The 17,203-nt window shown below is 35.0% G+C and overlaps 1 protein-coding gene across 4 annotated transcripts in view; it reads left to right on the forward strand.

Moving 5' to 3' along the window:
* Window positions 1-17,203, forward strand: part of KPNA3 (karyopherin subunit alpha 3) — a 90,087-nt gene that overhangs the window by 51,796 nt on the left and 21,088 nt on the right. For all 4 annotated transcript variants that reach the window (XM_082365528.1, XM_082365529.1, XM_082365531.1 and 1 more), the window contains 8 exons: window positions 8,878-8,967; window positions 9,161-9,190; window positions 9,277-9,329; window positions 9,469-9,564; window positions 12,838-12,923; window positions 14,926-15,012; window positions 15,378-15,547; window positions 16,966-17,010. In XM_082365528.1, coding sequence (XP_082221654.1) covers window positions 8,878-8,967; window positions 9,161-9,190; window positions 9,277-9,329; window positions 9,469-9,564; window positions 12,838-12,923; window positions 14,926-15,012; window positions 15,378-15,547; window positions 16,966-17,010 — 657 coding nt within the window. The remainder of the gene's footprint in view (window positions 1-8,877; window positions 8,968-9,160; window positions 9,191-9,276; window positions 9,330-9,468; window positions 9,565-12,837; window positions 12,924-14,925; window positions 15,013-15,377; window positions 15,548-16,965; window positions 17,011-17,203) is intronic.

The raw sequence follows: 17,203 nt of genomic DNA on the forward strand, positions 1-17,203 counted from the left end.
GTATTACTCAGAATCCTCTCCTGTTTTAAGCTTTTTTGCCCTTCTGATATGCTTATAAATCTAAGCTATTCACTTATATTTCTGTTTGGTGATTTGTTCCTTTTGTAGTTGTGCTGCCCTCTGTATTTAATTTATAGAATTAAAATTTCTTGCTTATCAGAGTACATCTTTTTAAATACTCACCTTGGTTTCTTTAGAGACAGCTTTCTTATCTCTTCTTTTTTTTCCTTCTGGATAACATTATTTCCTTTCCAATTACTATGATTAATTCCTGAAAAATCCTTGTAGGAGGATCAAAATGAAATTAACTGAAGAAATCTCAAGCAGTTCCTTATTTCACATTTCAGAATTCCCTAAGTAAGCAGCAGAAAGTGACCCTTTCCTGAAACAAAGCCTATACTTCAAAGCTTACTTGATTTTGATATAATTCTCCAGAGATGGGTAGAGCCCTTCAAAAGAAGATTCCTCCACTCTTTATGGTCAGAGTGTCTGCCTCTGATTTCAGCCTTGCTGTCTCTATTGCTCCATTGAGGAGATGGTCACAGCATTGTTATTACTGACATTGAGATTCTTGAAAATACAAGAAAGAGAGCTAGTTTCCAGTTTCTTAGATGAGCTCTACACACTTCTGTTAGATGGTAAGCTTCTAAAGTGAAGGTAGTAACCACACTCCCCCACCCAGCCCCGACCCCCAACCCCAGTACTCCCAGGTCTCTCTCCTAGCCCATCCCAAAATGCCCAGTCAAATTCTGGACATGTAGTTGGTACTCATTACATGCTCATGTTCAAGAATTTAATTGAATTATGATATCTTAAATTTTTACTTAAATTTAAATCATTTATTGAAGCTTTAAGAAAAACACTTTAGATATAGAACAGTGCTCAGAAGCACTGATCTGTGACAAGTCAGGGAGCTTGTGTCAAAATGTTAAACAAGACACTGCTTCCTTTACCATGAAAGTCTTTCTGCCTAAATAAATGAATAATGGGACTAAATGGTGTGTTCATTTTCACAGTTGATTACTAGCACAAGTTCCTTATCTTGTAGCAAACCTACAACAAATAGTTCGAGAACGTTTAGCCAGTGACCATACTTTGAATAACACTGATACTGATCTATAAAAATTGAGGGTGAAATCTAGTTATTAATATGTAGTGCTTTACTGGCCTCAGACTCTTTTTGTTTGAACTCTTTTGTTTTCTTTTGTCTCCTTGATCTCTTGCTTTCTTATTTAATTAGGCCCTTATGCATCAACATTTACACAGAAGTCTGTATTTCTGTTTTATATCATGTTGTAAACAGAGTTACATAGGAATTAAATAACTTGTGTAAAGTCACACAGCTGAAAAATGGCAGAGCTGAGCTTTTAACCATTATGCTATAATGCCTCTCAATGTAAATGTTTAAGTGAATAATGCCTTATAAATTGAAAATTGATCCAAAACCTGTCACTGGCATTTATAACTTTGGCACATTGTATTAAACTTGATATAATCTTCTCTTGGTGATTGATCAGTCAGATATGCCATAGTACTTTACTATCATTGGATCTGGGATCGGGGCAGGTTGAGTTCTTACATAAAGAAAAACACCACCAAAATGCCCATTGGACTGATCAGATCCAGTACTTGTTTTAGTTGTCTGACTTAAGTAGAGGAAGCATCATATGGTCATATCAATTGATGCTGAAAAAGCATTTGACACCCCATTCCTGATAAAACTCAACAAATTAGATGTAGAAGGGGATTACCTGGACTTGATAAACAGCATCTACAAAAAAACCCATAGCTAACATCATACTTAATGGTGAAAGACTAAATGCTTTCCCCCTAAGATCTGGGAACAAGACATGGATGTCCATTCTCACCACTCTTATTTATTGTAGTGCTGGAAGTTCTAGCCAGTGCTGTAAGTCAAGAAAAAGAAATAAAAGACATAATTTGGAACAGAAGAAATAAAACTCTCCCTATTTCTAGATGACATGATTATCTATGTAAAAAATGCTGAAGAATCTACAAAAAGGTTTCTAGAACTAATAAGTGAGTTTGGCAAGGTCACAGAGAACAAGATCACACATAAAAGTTAATCACTTATATATGCTAACAGTGAGCTTGCAGAAACCAAAATTAAAAGCACAGTGCCATTTATAAGCACTCCAAAGAACATAAAATACCTTGATATACATTAAGAAAACATGTATAGGATCTGTATGCTGAATATTATAAAATGCTGATGAAAGAAATCAAATAAGACTTAAGTAAATGGAGAGGCATATACTGTGGTCATTGACTTAGTAAAGATGCCTGTTCTCAAATTTATCTGTTGTTATCAAACTCTCTCCAAGGTTTTTTTGTAGACATAGACAAGCTTATTCTAAAACGTACATGGAAAGGCACAAGCTCTAGAGGAGCTAAAATAATCCTGATAAAGAGTAAAATAGGAGCAGTTGCTCTACCCAATATTAAGGCTAATAGAATAGCTACAGTAATGAATACTGTGTGGTATTGGCAGAAGGATAGACATCAGTGGAACAGAGATAGAGCCCAGAGATCAACCCGTACAAAAACACCTAACTAATTTTTGGCAGAGGTGCAAAACTAATTTAATGGATGAAGGATAGCATTTTAAACAAATGGTACAGTACTAGAACAATTGGACATCCATAGGCAAAAAGAAAAGAAAAAGAACCTCAACCTAAATCTCACACCTTATACAAAAACACAAAATGGATCCTAGGTGTAAAAGTAAAGCATAAAGCTTTTAGAAACAAAAAATTGGAGGAAAATCATCAGGATCTAGAACCAGGCAAAGAGTTCTTATACTTCACCACAAAATCATAATCCATAAAAGGAAAATCGGATGTTAACAAATTTAAAAATTTTGCTCTGGGAAAGCCCATGTGAATAGGATGAAAATACAAGCTAGAGACTGGAAGAAAACCGAATATCCATTACAGGACTGGTATCTAGCATATGAAATGAACTCTTAAAGCTCAGTAGTAAAAAAAAACCCCAGACAGTCCAATTAGAAAATGGGCAAAAGATATGAAGAGACATTTCATTAAAGAAGATATACCAACAGCAATCATGCTGCTGCTGCTGCTGATTAATGCATCATTAGCCATCAGGGAAATACGGACTAAGACAAACTAAAAGCCTGTATCAGAGTGGCTAAAATAAAAAAATAGTGATAATACCAGATGCTGGTGGGGATACAGAGAAACTGGATCACTCATACATTGCTGGTGGGAATGTAAAATGGTACAGACACTCTGGAAAACATGCAAACTACTGATAGAAGCAGCAGCTTGCATGAATTTCTAGAGAATTATGCTGGGCAAAAAAAGCCCATCACAAAAAGATTATATACTGTATGATTCCATTCATAGAATATTTTTGAAATGATAAAATTTTGGAGATGGAGGACAGATGAGTGGTTACTGGGGGTTGGTAGGGGCCGGGAGGTGAGAGGGCATTTTCTGGTTTTGGAACTGTTCAGTATCTTGACTATAATGGTGGATACAAGAACATATACAGGTGATAAAATTGTGTAGAACTAAATACACATAAACACACATACAGTGAATGCAAGTAAGACAGAAAATCTGAATGAAATCAGTGGATTGTATCAATGTCAGTGTCCTGGTTGTGATGTTTTACTATAGTTTTGCAAAGTGTTACCGTTGGGGAAACCTGGGCAAAGTGTACGAGGGATTTCTGCAATATTTCTTACAACTGCATGCAGATTTACAATTATCTCAATAGAAGTTTTAATTAAAAAACCCTGAATTAGTAAATTAGAATCCATTTGAAAAGAAGAAAAGCAGCCATTTGTTAAGATCAGTTAAGTGATTCTGCAGGAACAATAATTTGTGTTAGGTTGTCAGATTTTTACCTGATTGATGAACAAGTAATGTTGTTTTTTTTGGTTTTTTTTTTCCTCCAATTTTCAGTTGAGGTATAACACACTGAGCAGAGTGCCCAAAATGTAAACATAATATATAAAACTCCTGGGTGAATATTCATGTAACCACCCAGCAGTAGTGTCACTTCATAAATGTTTATATTGAGGGGAAGATCTATCTTGTGAGCATTTTTTTTCTACCTCTATAGAAGCATTTAGATGCAACCAGAGTTGGACTACGTCTTAAAAAGAGCAAGCAGTAGAATATATTTAAGAAACAGTCTCTGTAGCCACCACAGTCTCAGCTCTGCAGTCTCTGGGTTCAAATCTTTACTGATATTTCCCAGGTATATAATTTAGTTTAGCCAGGTTCTCTGTGTCCCCATTTATTCATCTGTAAAATAAAGATTTAAGTTTTACAGGACTAGCACTAGATAAAGATTTAAAACAGTGAGGGTATTGCTGGGTAAAAACAAATTTAAGTTTGAAGTGTGGCTCGTAAATAATTATCTGTCCTTCATCACATATGTAAGAAGTGACTGCTGACTTGTTCCATATATTTAGGTATGGGATTGCAAACTACTTTTTCAAGATGGAATGAAAAAGAAGAACTTTATATAGAGATTAATAACAGAATTTGTTAAGTCAAAAAATATTAGGTCAAGTCATAAGAAATTGCCTGTAATTAAGCTTTTTGATCTACAAAGTGGCAATTCCATGTGGTTCAACCGAATGTCAGAAAACAGAAGATCTAAAAAGTATTAAATACATACATGGGATAATAGATTAATAATGGATTTCTAAAGGAACTTTAAAATGGATGTAATCTGTGTGTATGTGTTTGGAGATAAGGTAGGTGTTGAAACTAAGCCAGTTTCCATATCCTCTGAGGTCCCCTCCCACTTGACAAAAGAAAAAGATACCTTTTATAGGTGCTGAATTTATAGTACAGTCTCTAAGAGGGTAAAAATCTCTAGGTGACAAGCAAAAGGACAGTTTAAGTTACTGGTTTTGGTGACGCCTCCTTTAATGGTTAATCACATCACCAGAAACCTGCCCAGAGACTGATTATCTTAACTTGGGTTGTACATATTTTTTTGCTGAGAGTGAAGTATGACTTTCGTGCCCTAGGGTACCCAAAATGGACTGTGTTAGGATGTTTTCAGTTCAAATATGAAGGTTGTTACTTAATTTTTGATAAAAGAAACAACTTACTAAGATGGTATAATAATACTAAACTTGTGTATGCCCAAATATATGTAAGCCAAAATTGACAAAATTACAAGGAGAAATTTGTCAAAGACATAATCATTGTGGGAGAACTTTTGTCAACAGTAAACACACTAGTTAACAGGAGGTAGAAAGGTAAATAGCTTAATATGTGAATATTATCTAATAAACACATATAAACCCCATGCATATTTGAAAATTGGTTTTGTGATAGTATAAAGCCATAGTTGCTACCCTGTGCAGTGAGGTACCATGGGGCTCCATAGTGAGTCAAAGGAATACCTTGGGATATTCTAAATTTTTGTGAGAAACATAGTGACACTTAACATTTCAGATACCACAGAATCATTAGATCTTGAAATAGTTCACAATTTAAACATTAGATTGCACTGTGTTTTTTTCAATCACATATTTTGTCTGAGTGAAATAAAATTATTTTCTTTTAACTTCTATGTTTTTCCCCCCAAATTACTATTGAGTTGTTTGGACCTAACCACCTGATAAAGGAAACTGTGGGGTACTTCCTTTGGCCTACACTTAGGCAGATAGACTGAGAAAGTTCTGGAAACTCTGGTATAAAGTAAATGTCAGCTAATTTCAGTGTTGTTCAGACTTTGTTCTCTGATCACAAAACAATTAAATGAGAAATCAGTGAATGAGATAGTTACAAAAACCTCATAATTGTGGGAAAAAAGTAAGCACTTCTAAATACCTTGGGCATCAAGAAATCCTAATGGAAATTAGTTAATACCAAGGTATGAACAATAGGAAGATGCTACATGTCAGAACCTGTGCAATACAGTTGAAGTGTTACTTTACAAGAGAAGTTTATTGCAAGTAGAGAATAAAAAAATAGGAATTTAAGGGACTTACCTGGTGGCGCAGTGGTTAAGAATCTGCCTGCCAGTGCAGGGGATACAGGTTCAAGCCCTGGTCCGGGAAGATCCCACATGCCGCGGAGCAACTAAGCACGTGCGCCACAGCTACTGAGCCTGTGTGCTACAACTACTGAAGCCCGTGCACCTAGAGCCTGTGCTCTGCAACAAGAGAAGCCACTGCAATGAGAAGCCCACCCACTGCAATGAAGAGTAGCCTCCGCTCGACACAACTAGAGAAAGCCCGCACACAGCAACAAAGACCCAACGCAGCCAAAAATAAATAAATAATTTTTTAAAAAAAAAGTACACCCATCACTCAGCACCCAGCTTCCTTGATTCTTAGCATTTTCCCATATTTGCCTTATTCTCACTTTCTCTCTGATATATATGTGTGTGTGTGTGTGTATGTGTGTGTGTGTGTGTGTGTGTATATATATATATGTGTGTGTATATATATAGTGGCGTGGTGCCCCCTTACACCCTTAATACATCGTTAATACATCAGTTCATACACCTTTCAACGTAACCACAGTGTGTTTGTCAAGTTCACATAGATAAATTTCTACTATCCAATCCTTAGGCCCCCCACTCATAGTTTGCTAGTTTTTCCCAATAATGTCCTTTATAAACCCAAGATCCAGTCCAGGATTAGACATTGCAGTTAGTTGTCATGTTTCTTAAGTCTCGTTCGATCCAGTAGTTCTTCAGTCTTTATCTTTTATGACAGTGTATTTGAAGAGTACAGACTGGTTTTTTAATAGAATGGCAGATTTGGGTTTGTCTGACTTTTCTCAGGTGGTTGTTATTACTACTACTACCACTACTATTACTGTTATTATTTTGGTCAGGAGTACCACCAAGGTGATATTGTTTTCTTAGTACATCAGACCAGAAGGCATACCATGTTGATTTTTCCTTTACTCTTTTTTTTTTTAATGTATTTGAAATTTTTTTTCTTTTTAATTTTTATTGGAGTGTAGTTGATTTACAATGTTGTGTTAGTTTCAGGTGTACAGCAAAGTGAATCAGCTATACATATACATATACCCACTCTTTTAGATTCTTTCCCATATAGGTCATTACAGGGTATTGAGTAGAGTTCCCTGTGTTATACAGATTCTTCCTTTACTCCTTTTTTTTTTTAATGTCACCGTTTTAAAAAAAATTATGTATTTATTTATTTATTTTTTGGCTGCATTGGGTCTTTGTTGCTGCGCGCGGGCTTTCTCTAGTTGCGGCGAGCGGGAGCTACTCTTTGTTGCGGTGCGTAAGCTTCTCGTTGTGATGGCTTCTCTTGTTGTGGAGCACGGGCTCTAGGCGCACGGGCTTCAGTAGTTGTAGCACGCGGGCTTAACAGTTGTGGCTCGCGGGCTTTAGAGTGCAGGCTCAGTAGTTGTGGCGCACGGGCTTAGTTGCTCCGCGGCATGTGGGATCTTCCCGGACCAGGGCTTGAACCCATGTCCCCTGCATTAGCGGGCGGATTCTTAACCACTGCACCACCAGGGAAGCCCTCTTCTTTTTCTCTGGATGATAACCTTTGCCACTTGGTCAAGATGCTATCTGCCAAGTTTTTCCTCTATAAATTAATAAGTATTTTGTGGGGAGCCACTTGGGACTATAAAATGTGAATGCATGGATTTTCATATTTGTGAGTTGCATTAATTTTAAAATAATGTAAAATTATTTATTTGAGTAGTTACTAAAGAAGTATGCTGTGATATAATTTGAAGTTGGTAATCTCTTAAGGATTAACATATACATAAGCATCTGTTTAAACATGCTTACTTGTACATAGCACACAGGTAGATGTCATGCAGATAAGCCAGTAAGCTTCAGATGTCTATTTCTAGTTTTAATTTTCTATTTGATCTGAATTTTAACCTCAATATCAATATCTCATCAATAGCTTTCTATTGTAATCAAACACTTCTGTAAATATTGTTTTGAAGACTAGAAGGTCTTGAAATTTTAAATTGAAAAGAATCTTAGATATCATTTAGTCTTTTATCTAATTTATTTTGACTTAATCCTGTAGACAAACTAAAATCTTAGAGGAAATTTTGGTTTAATCTGTATATTATGTAAAATGGCACAGGTTGCCATTACAAACAGTTGAAATCCCATAAAATGTAGAAGTATTCTGCTGTTACAAAAGCCAGATAGGGGACTTCCCTGGCGGTCCAGTGGTTAACACTCTGCGCTTCCACTGCAGGGGGCACAGATCCAATCCCTGATTGGGGAACTAAGATCCCACATGCTGTGCTGTGCAGTCAGAAAAAAAAAAAGAAAAAGAAAGGTTAAGATGATTAAAAAAACAAAAAAGAAAAGCCAGATAGCAAGAGTTTAAATCTGAGATTATAGCAAATAGATAGCATTTATGCTAATGAATTCCCATTCCCCCCACTCCCAACAAACATACAAACCTTAACATTTTAGAAGTAAATTCTTTTTCATTAACCTGACTTCTTAATAAATTGCTTCAGGCAACCATTAGCAGTAAGTTGAAGAAAGCTAGCATACTAGTTGAAATATATTTGCTAGACTTTTATAATAATAATAATTTAAATTTAAAAATTTAAATCTTCACTACAGATTAGGAGGCACAGTATTGGTCAAAACAGTTGGTGCTTAATAAATTTTGTGTCTGTGTGTATGAATGCTGGCCTTTAAACCAGTTAATTTTGTTATCAAATCCAGAATGTGGCCTGTCATTGGTTTGCAGTATACACATTTAATTCATATTATCCTTATGTAGAGATTTTGTGTTTGTTTCATAGTTGCCTGATAAAGTTGAAATAATTTTAGTGGATTTTTCATTAACAGCAGCCTTCACGACTTCTTAGCTATTTATTGGTTGTCTTTCAGAACAAAAGAGATGAACACTTACTGAAAAAAAGAAATGTTCCCCAAGAAGAAAGTTTAGAAGATTCAGATGTTGATGCTGATTTTAAAGCAGTAAGTTACCTTGTTCTTATAAGGTGTTTTAAAAATAATTTTTATAATAACCAGAGAACTTCATTCTCAATCTAAGACCAGTTTTACAATGATAATTAAGGTATATTAACTATTATCTTTAGTAAATAGATTATTCAATAAATGTAATTTTGCTGTTAAACTCTTTGCTGAACTATCTTTTTTTCTTTTGAAGCAAAATGTAACACTAGAAGCTATATTGCAGGTATGTTATTAATTTAATATTTTCATTTTGAAGTATTTTGAAATTGATTTTTTTTTAATTTCTGAAACTTACATTTGGTGTTGCAGAATGCCACAAGTGATAACCCAGTGGTCCAGTTGAGTGCTGTCCAGGCTGCAAGGTAAGTACTGATTTGTCCAGAGAGAGAATTAGGTGTCACGCCTAGGGTGTCTTAGCTCATAGTCCAGAAGTGGTACATTGTTATTTCTGTTCACAGTTTGAAAATTATAGCAGTTAATTTCTTGTATTTCTTTTTCTAGAAAGCTATTATCCAGTGACAGAAATCCACCAATTGATGACCTAATAAAATCTGGGATTTTACCAATTCTAGTGAAATGTCTAGAAAGGGATGATAAGTAAGTATAGATTTGACTCCCTGTTCACTTTTTTCAGCTAACTGAAAATTTGTGATTATTATTTAACCAGTGGGTTCCATTTGGTTTTGCATTTATCACATTTGTCATTTGTCATGTATTTTAATGTAATTTTCTTATTCTGTGATCATACTCAGTAGACCTAAAGTGCTTCTCTCTTCAGTTTATGAAGTGTGTGTATATTTTCTAGGAAAATTTTAGCTTCTGTTTATTGTCTATTCTAACTTATCTCAAATATTTATAGTCTTTATTTGTTAGTTGGTTTTTTTTTAAGTAATATTTTAAAACAACCCAAATAGTGTTTGAGTCACTCTTTGCTTATGAGTCTATATATAGATTAACCTCATGACTTGAGTCAACATGAATGGTTTCCAGAACTGAGTAGCTCTTTCTTACCCTGGGAGTATTCCAGCTGATCTACTGATACTCTGAGAAGTCTTTAACAGAACTCCAACCATGATTAGTTGTCTATCATCATGGTTTTTATTTGTGGTAAATTAAAAATAAGAGGGCAGATTATAATTTTCCAGAATAGAAAGGGAAAAACACCACTTGGTATCTTTTGAGGTACTGGCCCCATTTCTGTTAGTGTTTAGAGAGATCTCGGTGTGCTATATCTTAAACTTCATCAGTTTGAGTTAAGTGGGGAGAATGTAAGTTTCAACTCCAAAATACATTAAAACAAAGGCTAATTTTGCATTTAAGGGGCGTTTAGACTTGGGATATTTTGCTAAGTGTTGTCTGTGAGATTTTCAGGTGACTAGATAAAATGGTGGTATATAAATGTTTCTACTAAGGGTTTTCATTATTTAAAAATACTTCCTTCTGCTTTGATTATGTGCCACAACATCCCTCCAAAAGCCCATAACACTTTTTTAATACTATCATATATATTTTCTATAACAAGATTTATTTAAGTAAAAATAAGTTTATTTCAATTGTTAAACAAAAATTCTATTTACCTCTACTTTTAAGGCCCTCTTTTTGTTCTTGATTTGCTTTTCTTTCTTCTTCTCCTTCTTCTCCTTCTTCTCCTTCTCCTTCCTCTCCTTTTTTTTTTACTTTTTGGTCTTTGGCATGGGCTCATTTGTGTGGGTGTATCTGTGAAATACAGCATATATACAGAAGAATATGCTAAAATGTATGCAGACCTGTGTAACTACCACCCAAAGTAAAAATAGAAAACTACCACCAGTCGGTGGTCTCGATCTGACCTGGTGAATTTGTCATGGGAAATTGTGTCATAATATAAAAGGCCTATAGACTTTGGAGCCAAACAGACCTTGGTTTAAATCCAGGGTTTGTTGCTGACCAAAACCCAAGTAACATTTGAGCCTCAGATACCTCATCAATAAAATTTAGGTGGTTGTGAGGAATGAAAATAATATAAACAAAACACTATACAATATCAAGCATATAATACATATTCATTTATTATTTACTTATTGCACTCATTATTTATTTTTTCTCTGTCTTCTCTTTTTTTCAAATGACATCTTAGAAGACTTTCTCTAGCTTTGTAATTGTATTTTTTACATCTTTATGTTCTCTCATTTAAGGCCCTCATTGTCAGTATTTTGCCAAGCCACCTAGCCTAGTTTAATAACCCTTCTTCTTCTAGTCTGAGACAACATAAACTGTCTCATCATCTTTGATCTTATCATCCCTGTATTTCTCCTCAGCCTCGATACCCTCTTATTTCTTGCCTTTTGCCAAAGTTCATCATGTAGTTCTTGTCTGCTCCCTCATTTTCTCATCTGTTCCATCTTTTTAACCTCACCGCTTGCTGTATCGCTGACATTTATTCTCCTTAAAACCTTTTCCTTCTCGGATCTCTCTAACCTTTTGATATTAACAACCTCACTCTCTTTCTCTGATATTTACAGAGTTTCTTCTAAGTCCCTAACCTTTGGCTCCCCTTGGTTTTTGCTCACTACCACCCCCTCCTACCTTGGTATTCTGTTTAAAAGAATTTGTGTTTTTCAGCTATCTATCCTAACAATGTAGATAATTTCTTAACAGATTTTTCCTACATTGGCCTTTAATCTTTTTTATCTATTCTGCATGGACTCCAACAGTGTTTTTTTTACTTCACTTTTCAGTAACACTCTATACTTAGTATGTCTGTAGAATAAATTCCAAGTTCTGAAGCCTGAGATTTGAGTCCTACTCCCCATACCACACACACAAACTTAGGTAACCTACCCTTCCAGTTTCATCCCATGTTATATTTTTGCATACCTTCTTGGCTTTAGCTCTCTTGATCCCTTCATAGTCATCTGTACACATCATGATCATCCCACCCATGATACTTTTATTTGTATTTCCAGCTGTCAGTGCCTTTCTTTCTTTATCCCTCTTTGAAAATCTAGTTCAGTTTTCCCTTTCTTTGTGAGGTCTTCCATCACCATTCCAAATTATAATGATCTCATCCTTTCAGCAAAATTATGTAGCCTTGTAATATCTCTGGTATGTAAAGCAGATGGTGTAGTGGAATCACAGCTCTAAGACCTGTCTAGAGGTTGTGGCAGTGATTCAACTGAGATGATGAGGGCTTCAGCTAACACAGTGATATTAGGGATGGTGCTATAAATATAAGAAATATTTAAGAGGTAAAATTGATATGACCCTATTGATTAGATGTCTGTGGGAGAGGAAGGAGTCAAGGAAAATAATGACTGGCTAAAAGTTGCAACTACCGGACTTCCCTGGTGGTGCAGTGGTTAAGAATCCGCCTGCCAATGCAGGGGACACGGGTTCGAGCCCTGGTCCTGGAAGATCCCACATGCTGCAGAGCAGCTAAGCCCGTGCACCACAACTACTGAGCCTGCGCTCTAGAGCCCGCGAGCCACAACTACTGAGCCTGTGTGCCACAACAGCTGAAGCCCGAGCGCCTAGGGCCTGTGCTCCACAACAAGAGAAGCCACAGCAATGAGAAGCCTGCACACCACAGCAAACAGCAGCCCCCGCTCACCGCAACTAGAGAAAGCCCATGCACAGCAATGAAGACCCAACGCAGCCAAAAATAAATAAATTTAAAAAAAAAAAGTGTTGCAACTACCAATGGACATAAAGAAGTAAGTTTATATTGACTGACTTTGAGAGCAAATGAGACATTCAGGTGGAGATAGCCAACAGGCAGTTGGACATAATAAGACAAAATTCAAGGACAAGGTAAAGGATAACCATATAATCTGCAGGTCATAAATGTAAATGGTAGTTATGTGTCTAAAGATTTTTTATTGTTTTTTACAGTCCTTCATTACAGTTTGAAGCTGCGTGGGCATTAACTAATATAGCATCAGGAACTTCTGCACAGACTCAAGCTGTTGTACAGTCTAGTAAGTAAATTAGTTAATTGAATTCCTTACTTGCTGGACCCTTTTTTTTTTTTTTAAGGGAAGGAAGTGGTGTTTTATTTAAAAATAGTGAATATTATAAGTTACTTATGATAGTTGATATCTTTCCTATAGCTATCATTAATCTATCACTGAATAATTTTAATTGTGGTTACTAAAAAGTGAATAAGAGTTTTATCTTTTTGGGTCAAGACCATCTCCTAATAATAGGGTTTAAATTTTCTATTCCTAATGTCTCCAAGGTGCTGAATAACTTATGTCTTTTAGCTTGTAACGTATATTTTTAAAATTTTGCTTACCTCAAGATGGGCTAACTATTATTAGCATGTTGACCCAAACTGTCAATAGCTCTTTGAAAAAAACTGGATGTCACCAGGTAGTCTTAAAGTGTGGGACACTTAACTGACTTCAGGTGGTACTTAAGGTGATTCTAGTAGTAAATGATATAGCAATAAGTTACATTGAATCAAGTAGTGAGAATACTATTTTCTTTCACTTTTGTTTTAGATATTTCAGTAATGTCAAAGAGAAGATTTCTAGGTAGATGTTAGATGTAACAAAAAGGGAACAGCAGATTTTAGACTAGGGCTTTCAATAGAGACTAGTAGGTACAATTGAATAACAGTGTTTTGTTTTCATTTTTAATTTTTTGGTTATCTTCTATGTGTGGTGATTGATACTGGTATTCTATTTACAGAAGTGATGAATAAAATTAGTTAAAATACAAATGTGAGTCGATTCAAACCCTCATACATTGCTGGTGAGAATGTAAAATAGTGCAGCCTCTTTGGAAAACAGTTTATTAAAAGGTTAATCATAGAGTTACCATATGACCCAGCAGTTCCCCTACTACATGGAACCAAGAGATATGAAACCATGTGCACAGAAAGACTTGTACAGAAATGTTTGCAGCAGCATTACTCATATTATTCATAATAGCCCCAAAATGGAAATAACCCCAGTATCCATTAGCTGATGAGTAGATAAACAAAATGTGGTATACCATTGAATACTATTCAGCAATTTAAAAAAATGAAATACTTATACATGCTATAACATGGATAAACCTCAAAAACATTATTCTAAGTGAAAGAATCCAAACAAAAAACTACATATTATACAAGTTCATTTATATGACGTGTCCAGAAAAGGAAAGTCTGTAGAGACAGAAAACAGTAAATGGTTGCCTAGGGCTGGGGGAGAGAGTAGTAGGACTTCTCTGGGTATGGGATTTCTTTTGGGGGTGATAGAAATGTTGTAAAATTAGATTGTGGTGATGCCGACACAACTCTGTGTAAATACTAAAACCATTGAATTGTACACTTAAACAGATAAATTATATTGCATATAAATTATATCTCAATAAAGCTATTAAAAGTGTGAGTCAGTTTTAATTTAAATGTTAAATAAATAATACAGGTAGTGCAGAGATACAGCTAAAATCCTAGAGGTAGTGCACAATTGACTGAAATTTAAGAAAAAGTGATCTAGCTTATGCTTAGTTTCTACAGGTAATGAATATGATACCAGTGTTTTGGAATTTCAGTTAACACATAAGTTATGTAAAGAGTAAGGATTATAATGATAAATTATCTTGAAATATAGGGTAGGCCTGATATGGGGATAATCATTTCTTTAGTTAATCCCATGTCAGCAATTGGATCATATTGACTAAAGTATTATATTCTAAGGTTACATGTTCAGGGTAGAAATTTTTTTTAATGAATTATAGGAAAAATTTTATGCTGCTGTTTTCTTTTAATTAATAATATAATAGCAACTTCTAGACACTGTCAATAGGTCTGTTACATGAATACTACTAGGGGAAAACACTAAAATATATTTAGGGTAAAGGTATTTGCCACATTTATTCATTCAGTGAATTATCATTGGGCAACTATAGTGTGCCAAACTCTGTATACAGGCTGAAATCTATGACTCTTCAACATTTTGCAGTGTAAATATTAGTTTTTCTTTATTATAGATGCCGTACCTCTTTTTCTAAGACTTCTCCATTCACCACATCAGAATGTTTGTGAACAAGCAGTATGGGCTTTGGGAAACATTATAGGTAAGTTGAATTTAGGTTTGAAAAGACTCCAATTAAGTATCTTAATTAACTTTTTTCCTACATTGGCATAGCCATTACACACTATGTTTCCTCTAATTTTAATGTGGGTTGACTACCTTCTTGTTTCATAAATACTAACTTAAGATTGTACCTCTTTGAAATGGATATGCAATTTGCTATCAGGATTGGTAGGTTAAATTTGTGTTCCCCAATCAAAGTCTGGAGAAATAGCAACACCTGATGCCCTTGACTAATGGTGAGGAAACATAGAACATCAGTGTCCCAACATGAGCCATTGCATACATTTCAGACTTTCTCATCCTGAATGTAATTTTTTTTTTTAAATACAATTTTCATTTCTGTAGGTGATGGTCCTCAATGTAGAGATTATGTCATATCACTGGGAGTTGTCAAACCTCTTCTGTCCTTCATCAATCCCTCCATTCCCATCACCTTCCTTCGGAACGTCACATGGGTCATTGTCAATCTCTGCAGGAATAAGGATCCCCCACCGCCTATGGAGACAGTTCAGGAGGTAAATGAAGAAATGCAAAGGCCAGATGGTATATTTTCCCTATGTTTATGCTTTAGATTTTCATGCACAGGGAATGAAATAATGTATATACTGATTTCACTGCAGGTATGAGATATTTAAGTAACGTATAATACTTAATTTTGACTCCTGTGAAATAAAAGTTGAGACTCTATGGCACCAGAGTGAATGTCAGTCCACCCTAATTCAAGCAGAAAAATACAAAAGAAGAAAAAAATCTCAGTTTTATTACTACATTGCATTGTTGGTTTAACACTAAAAAAATAAGGGATTGCTACAGATAAAACTGGTCTACTTATATGCAAATGTTCTTGAGTGAATTTGCATTAAGTCCAATTGAAATTTCCCTTGATTCCTGACAAAATTAGTACTCTTAATATGTGGCATGCTTTGTGTTAAATATGCTAATTAAAGCAAAGTAAAATCTTTGCTATTTACATCTAATTTGTAAATGGATCTGAGTATTTTAAGTTTTAAAAAATCCTATGTAACCTTTAATCACTTGACTGTGCAGAGAAATATTGACTGTGAATCTTTAATCTTCGTAATTGATATCCTTCACAGTCTTCTGCCACCTCTTGCCCTTATGGAAGGGGTACTTAGTGATTCTCCCTGCTACTGCCCCCTCCCTCCCAGGTTTAAAAGAAGATCTGTAATGCCTGAATTCAACAAACTTTATACTTTATACTGGTCATAATTTTCTTGACTAAATCTGAGGTTGAAAACTTTAATTTGACTCAAGTAGCTAAATAAAATCTTATTTTTACTTTAAGCAGATAAGTGAGACAATGACAGCAGTTTTAAGAATAGCTTTTTAGTTTTTTTTAATAATGCACTAGTTTTTCTTTTTAATATTTATTTTACTTATTTATTTATTTATTTATTTTTGGCTGTGTCGGGTCTTAGTTGCGGCATGCGGGCTCTTCGTTGCAGCACGTGGGCTCTGTAGTTGTGGTGCATGGGCTCAGTAGTTGCAGCGTGCGGGCTTAGTTGCCCTGTGGCATGTGGGATCTTAGTTCCTCGACCAAGGATCGAACCCACGTCCCCTGCATTGGAAGGCGGATTCTTAAAATAGCTATACTACATACTTGCATCTCCATTCTTTCCAGTTGACATATGTCATAAAGAAGGTTATTGAAAACAAATGTTTTTCCTTTAAGGTACATTAATCTCTGCCAGACTTACTTGAATATTTCAATTAGACATCTGAAATATTTTTTTGGTTTTTCAGATTGAATTTATCATATTTTTATTTTCCTAATAGAGATTCAAACAAACTTAATGTTGTTTTTCTTGCCCTGCAAATAGTATTTACTGCTCTTTTTAATCACAGTTATTCATTTTTACAAAGACGTCTTCATCAACTCTAGTATTATTTATTGTTTGTCTTCTTTCCTCAGATTTTGCCAGCATTATGTGTCCTCATATACCATACGGACATAAACGTAAGTAAAGCAGAAGCTCAGATTTGGGATTTTGCTCTGGATGGGACTGAAAGGGTTTTTATTATTATTTTTTAAAAGGGTTATTTATTCTTATGCTTTTAATAAGTGTCAGCATATATCTTATTAACTTGTCAATCTTCCACAATGTATGTGGTTTTCAGAAACAGGATTAAAGTTAAATTAAGTTTGTATC

Source organism: Balaenoptera borealis (assembly GCF_965194805.1).
Source record: "Balaenoptera borealis genome assembly, chromosome: 18".
In the NCBI taxonomy this organism is placed as follows: Eukaryota; Metazoa; Chordata; class Mammalia; order Artiodactyla; family Balaenopteridae; genus Balaenoptera; species Balaenoptera borealis.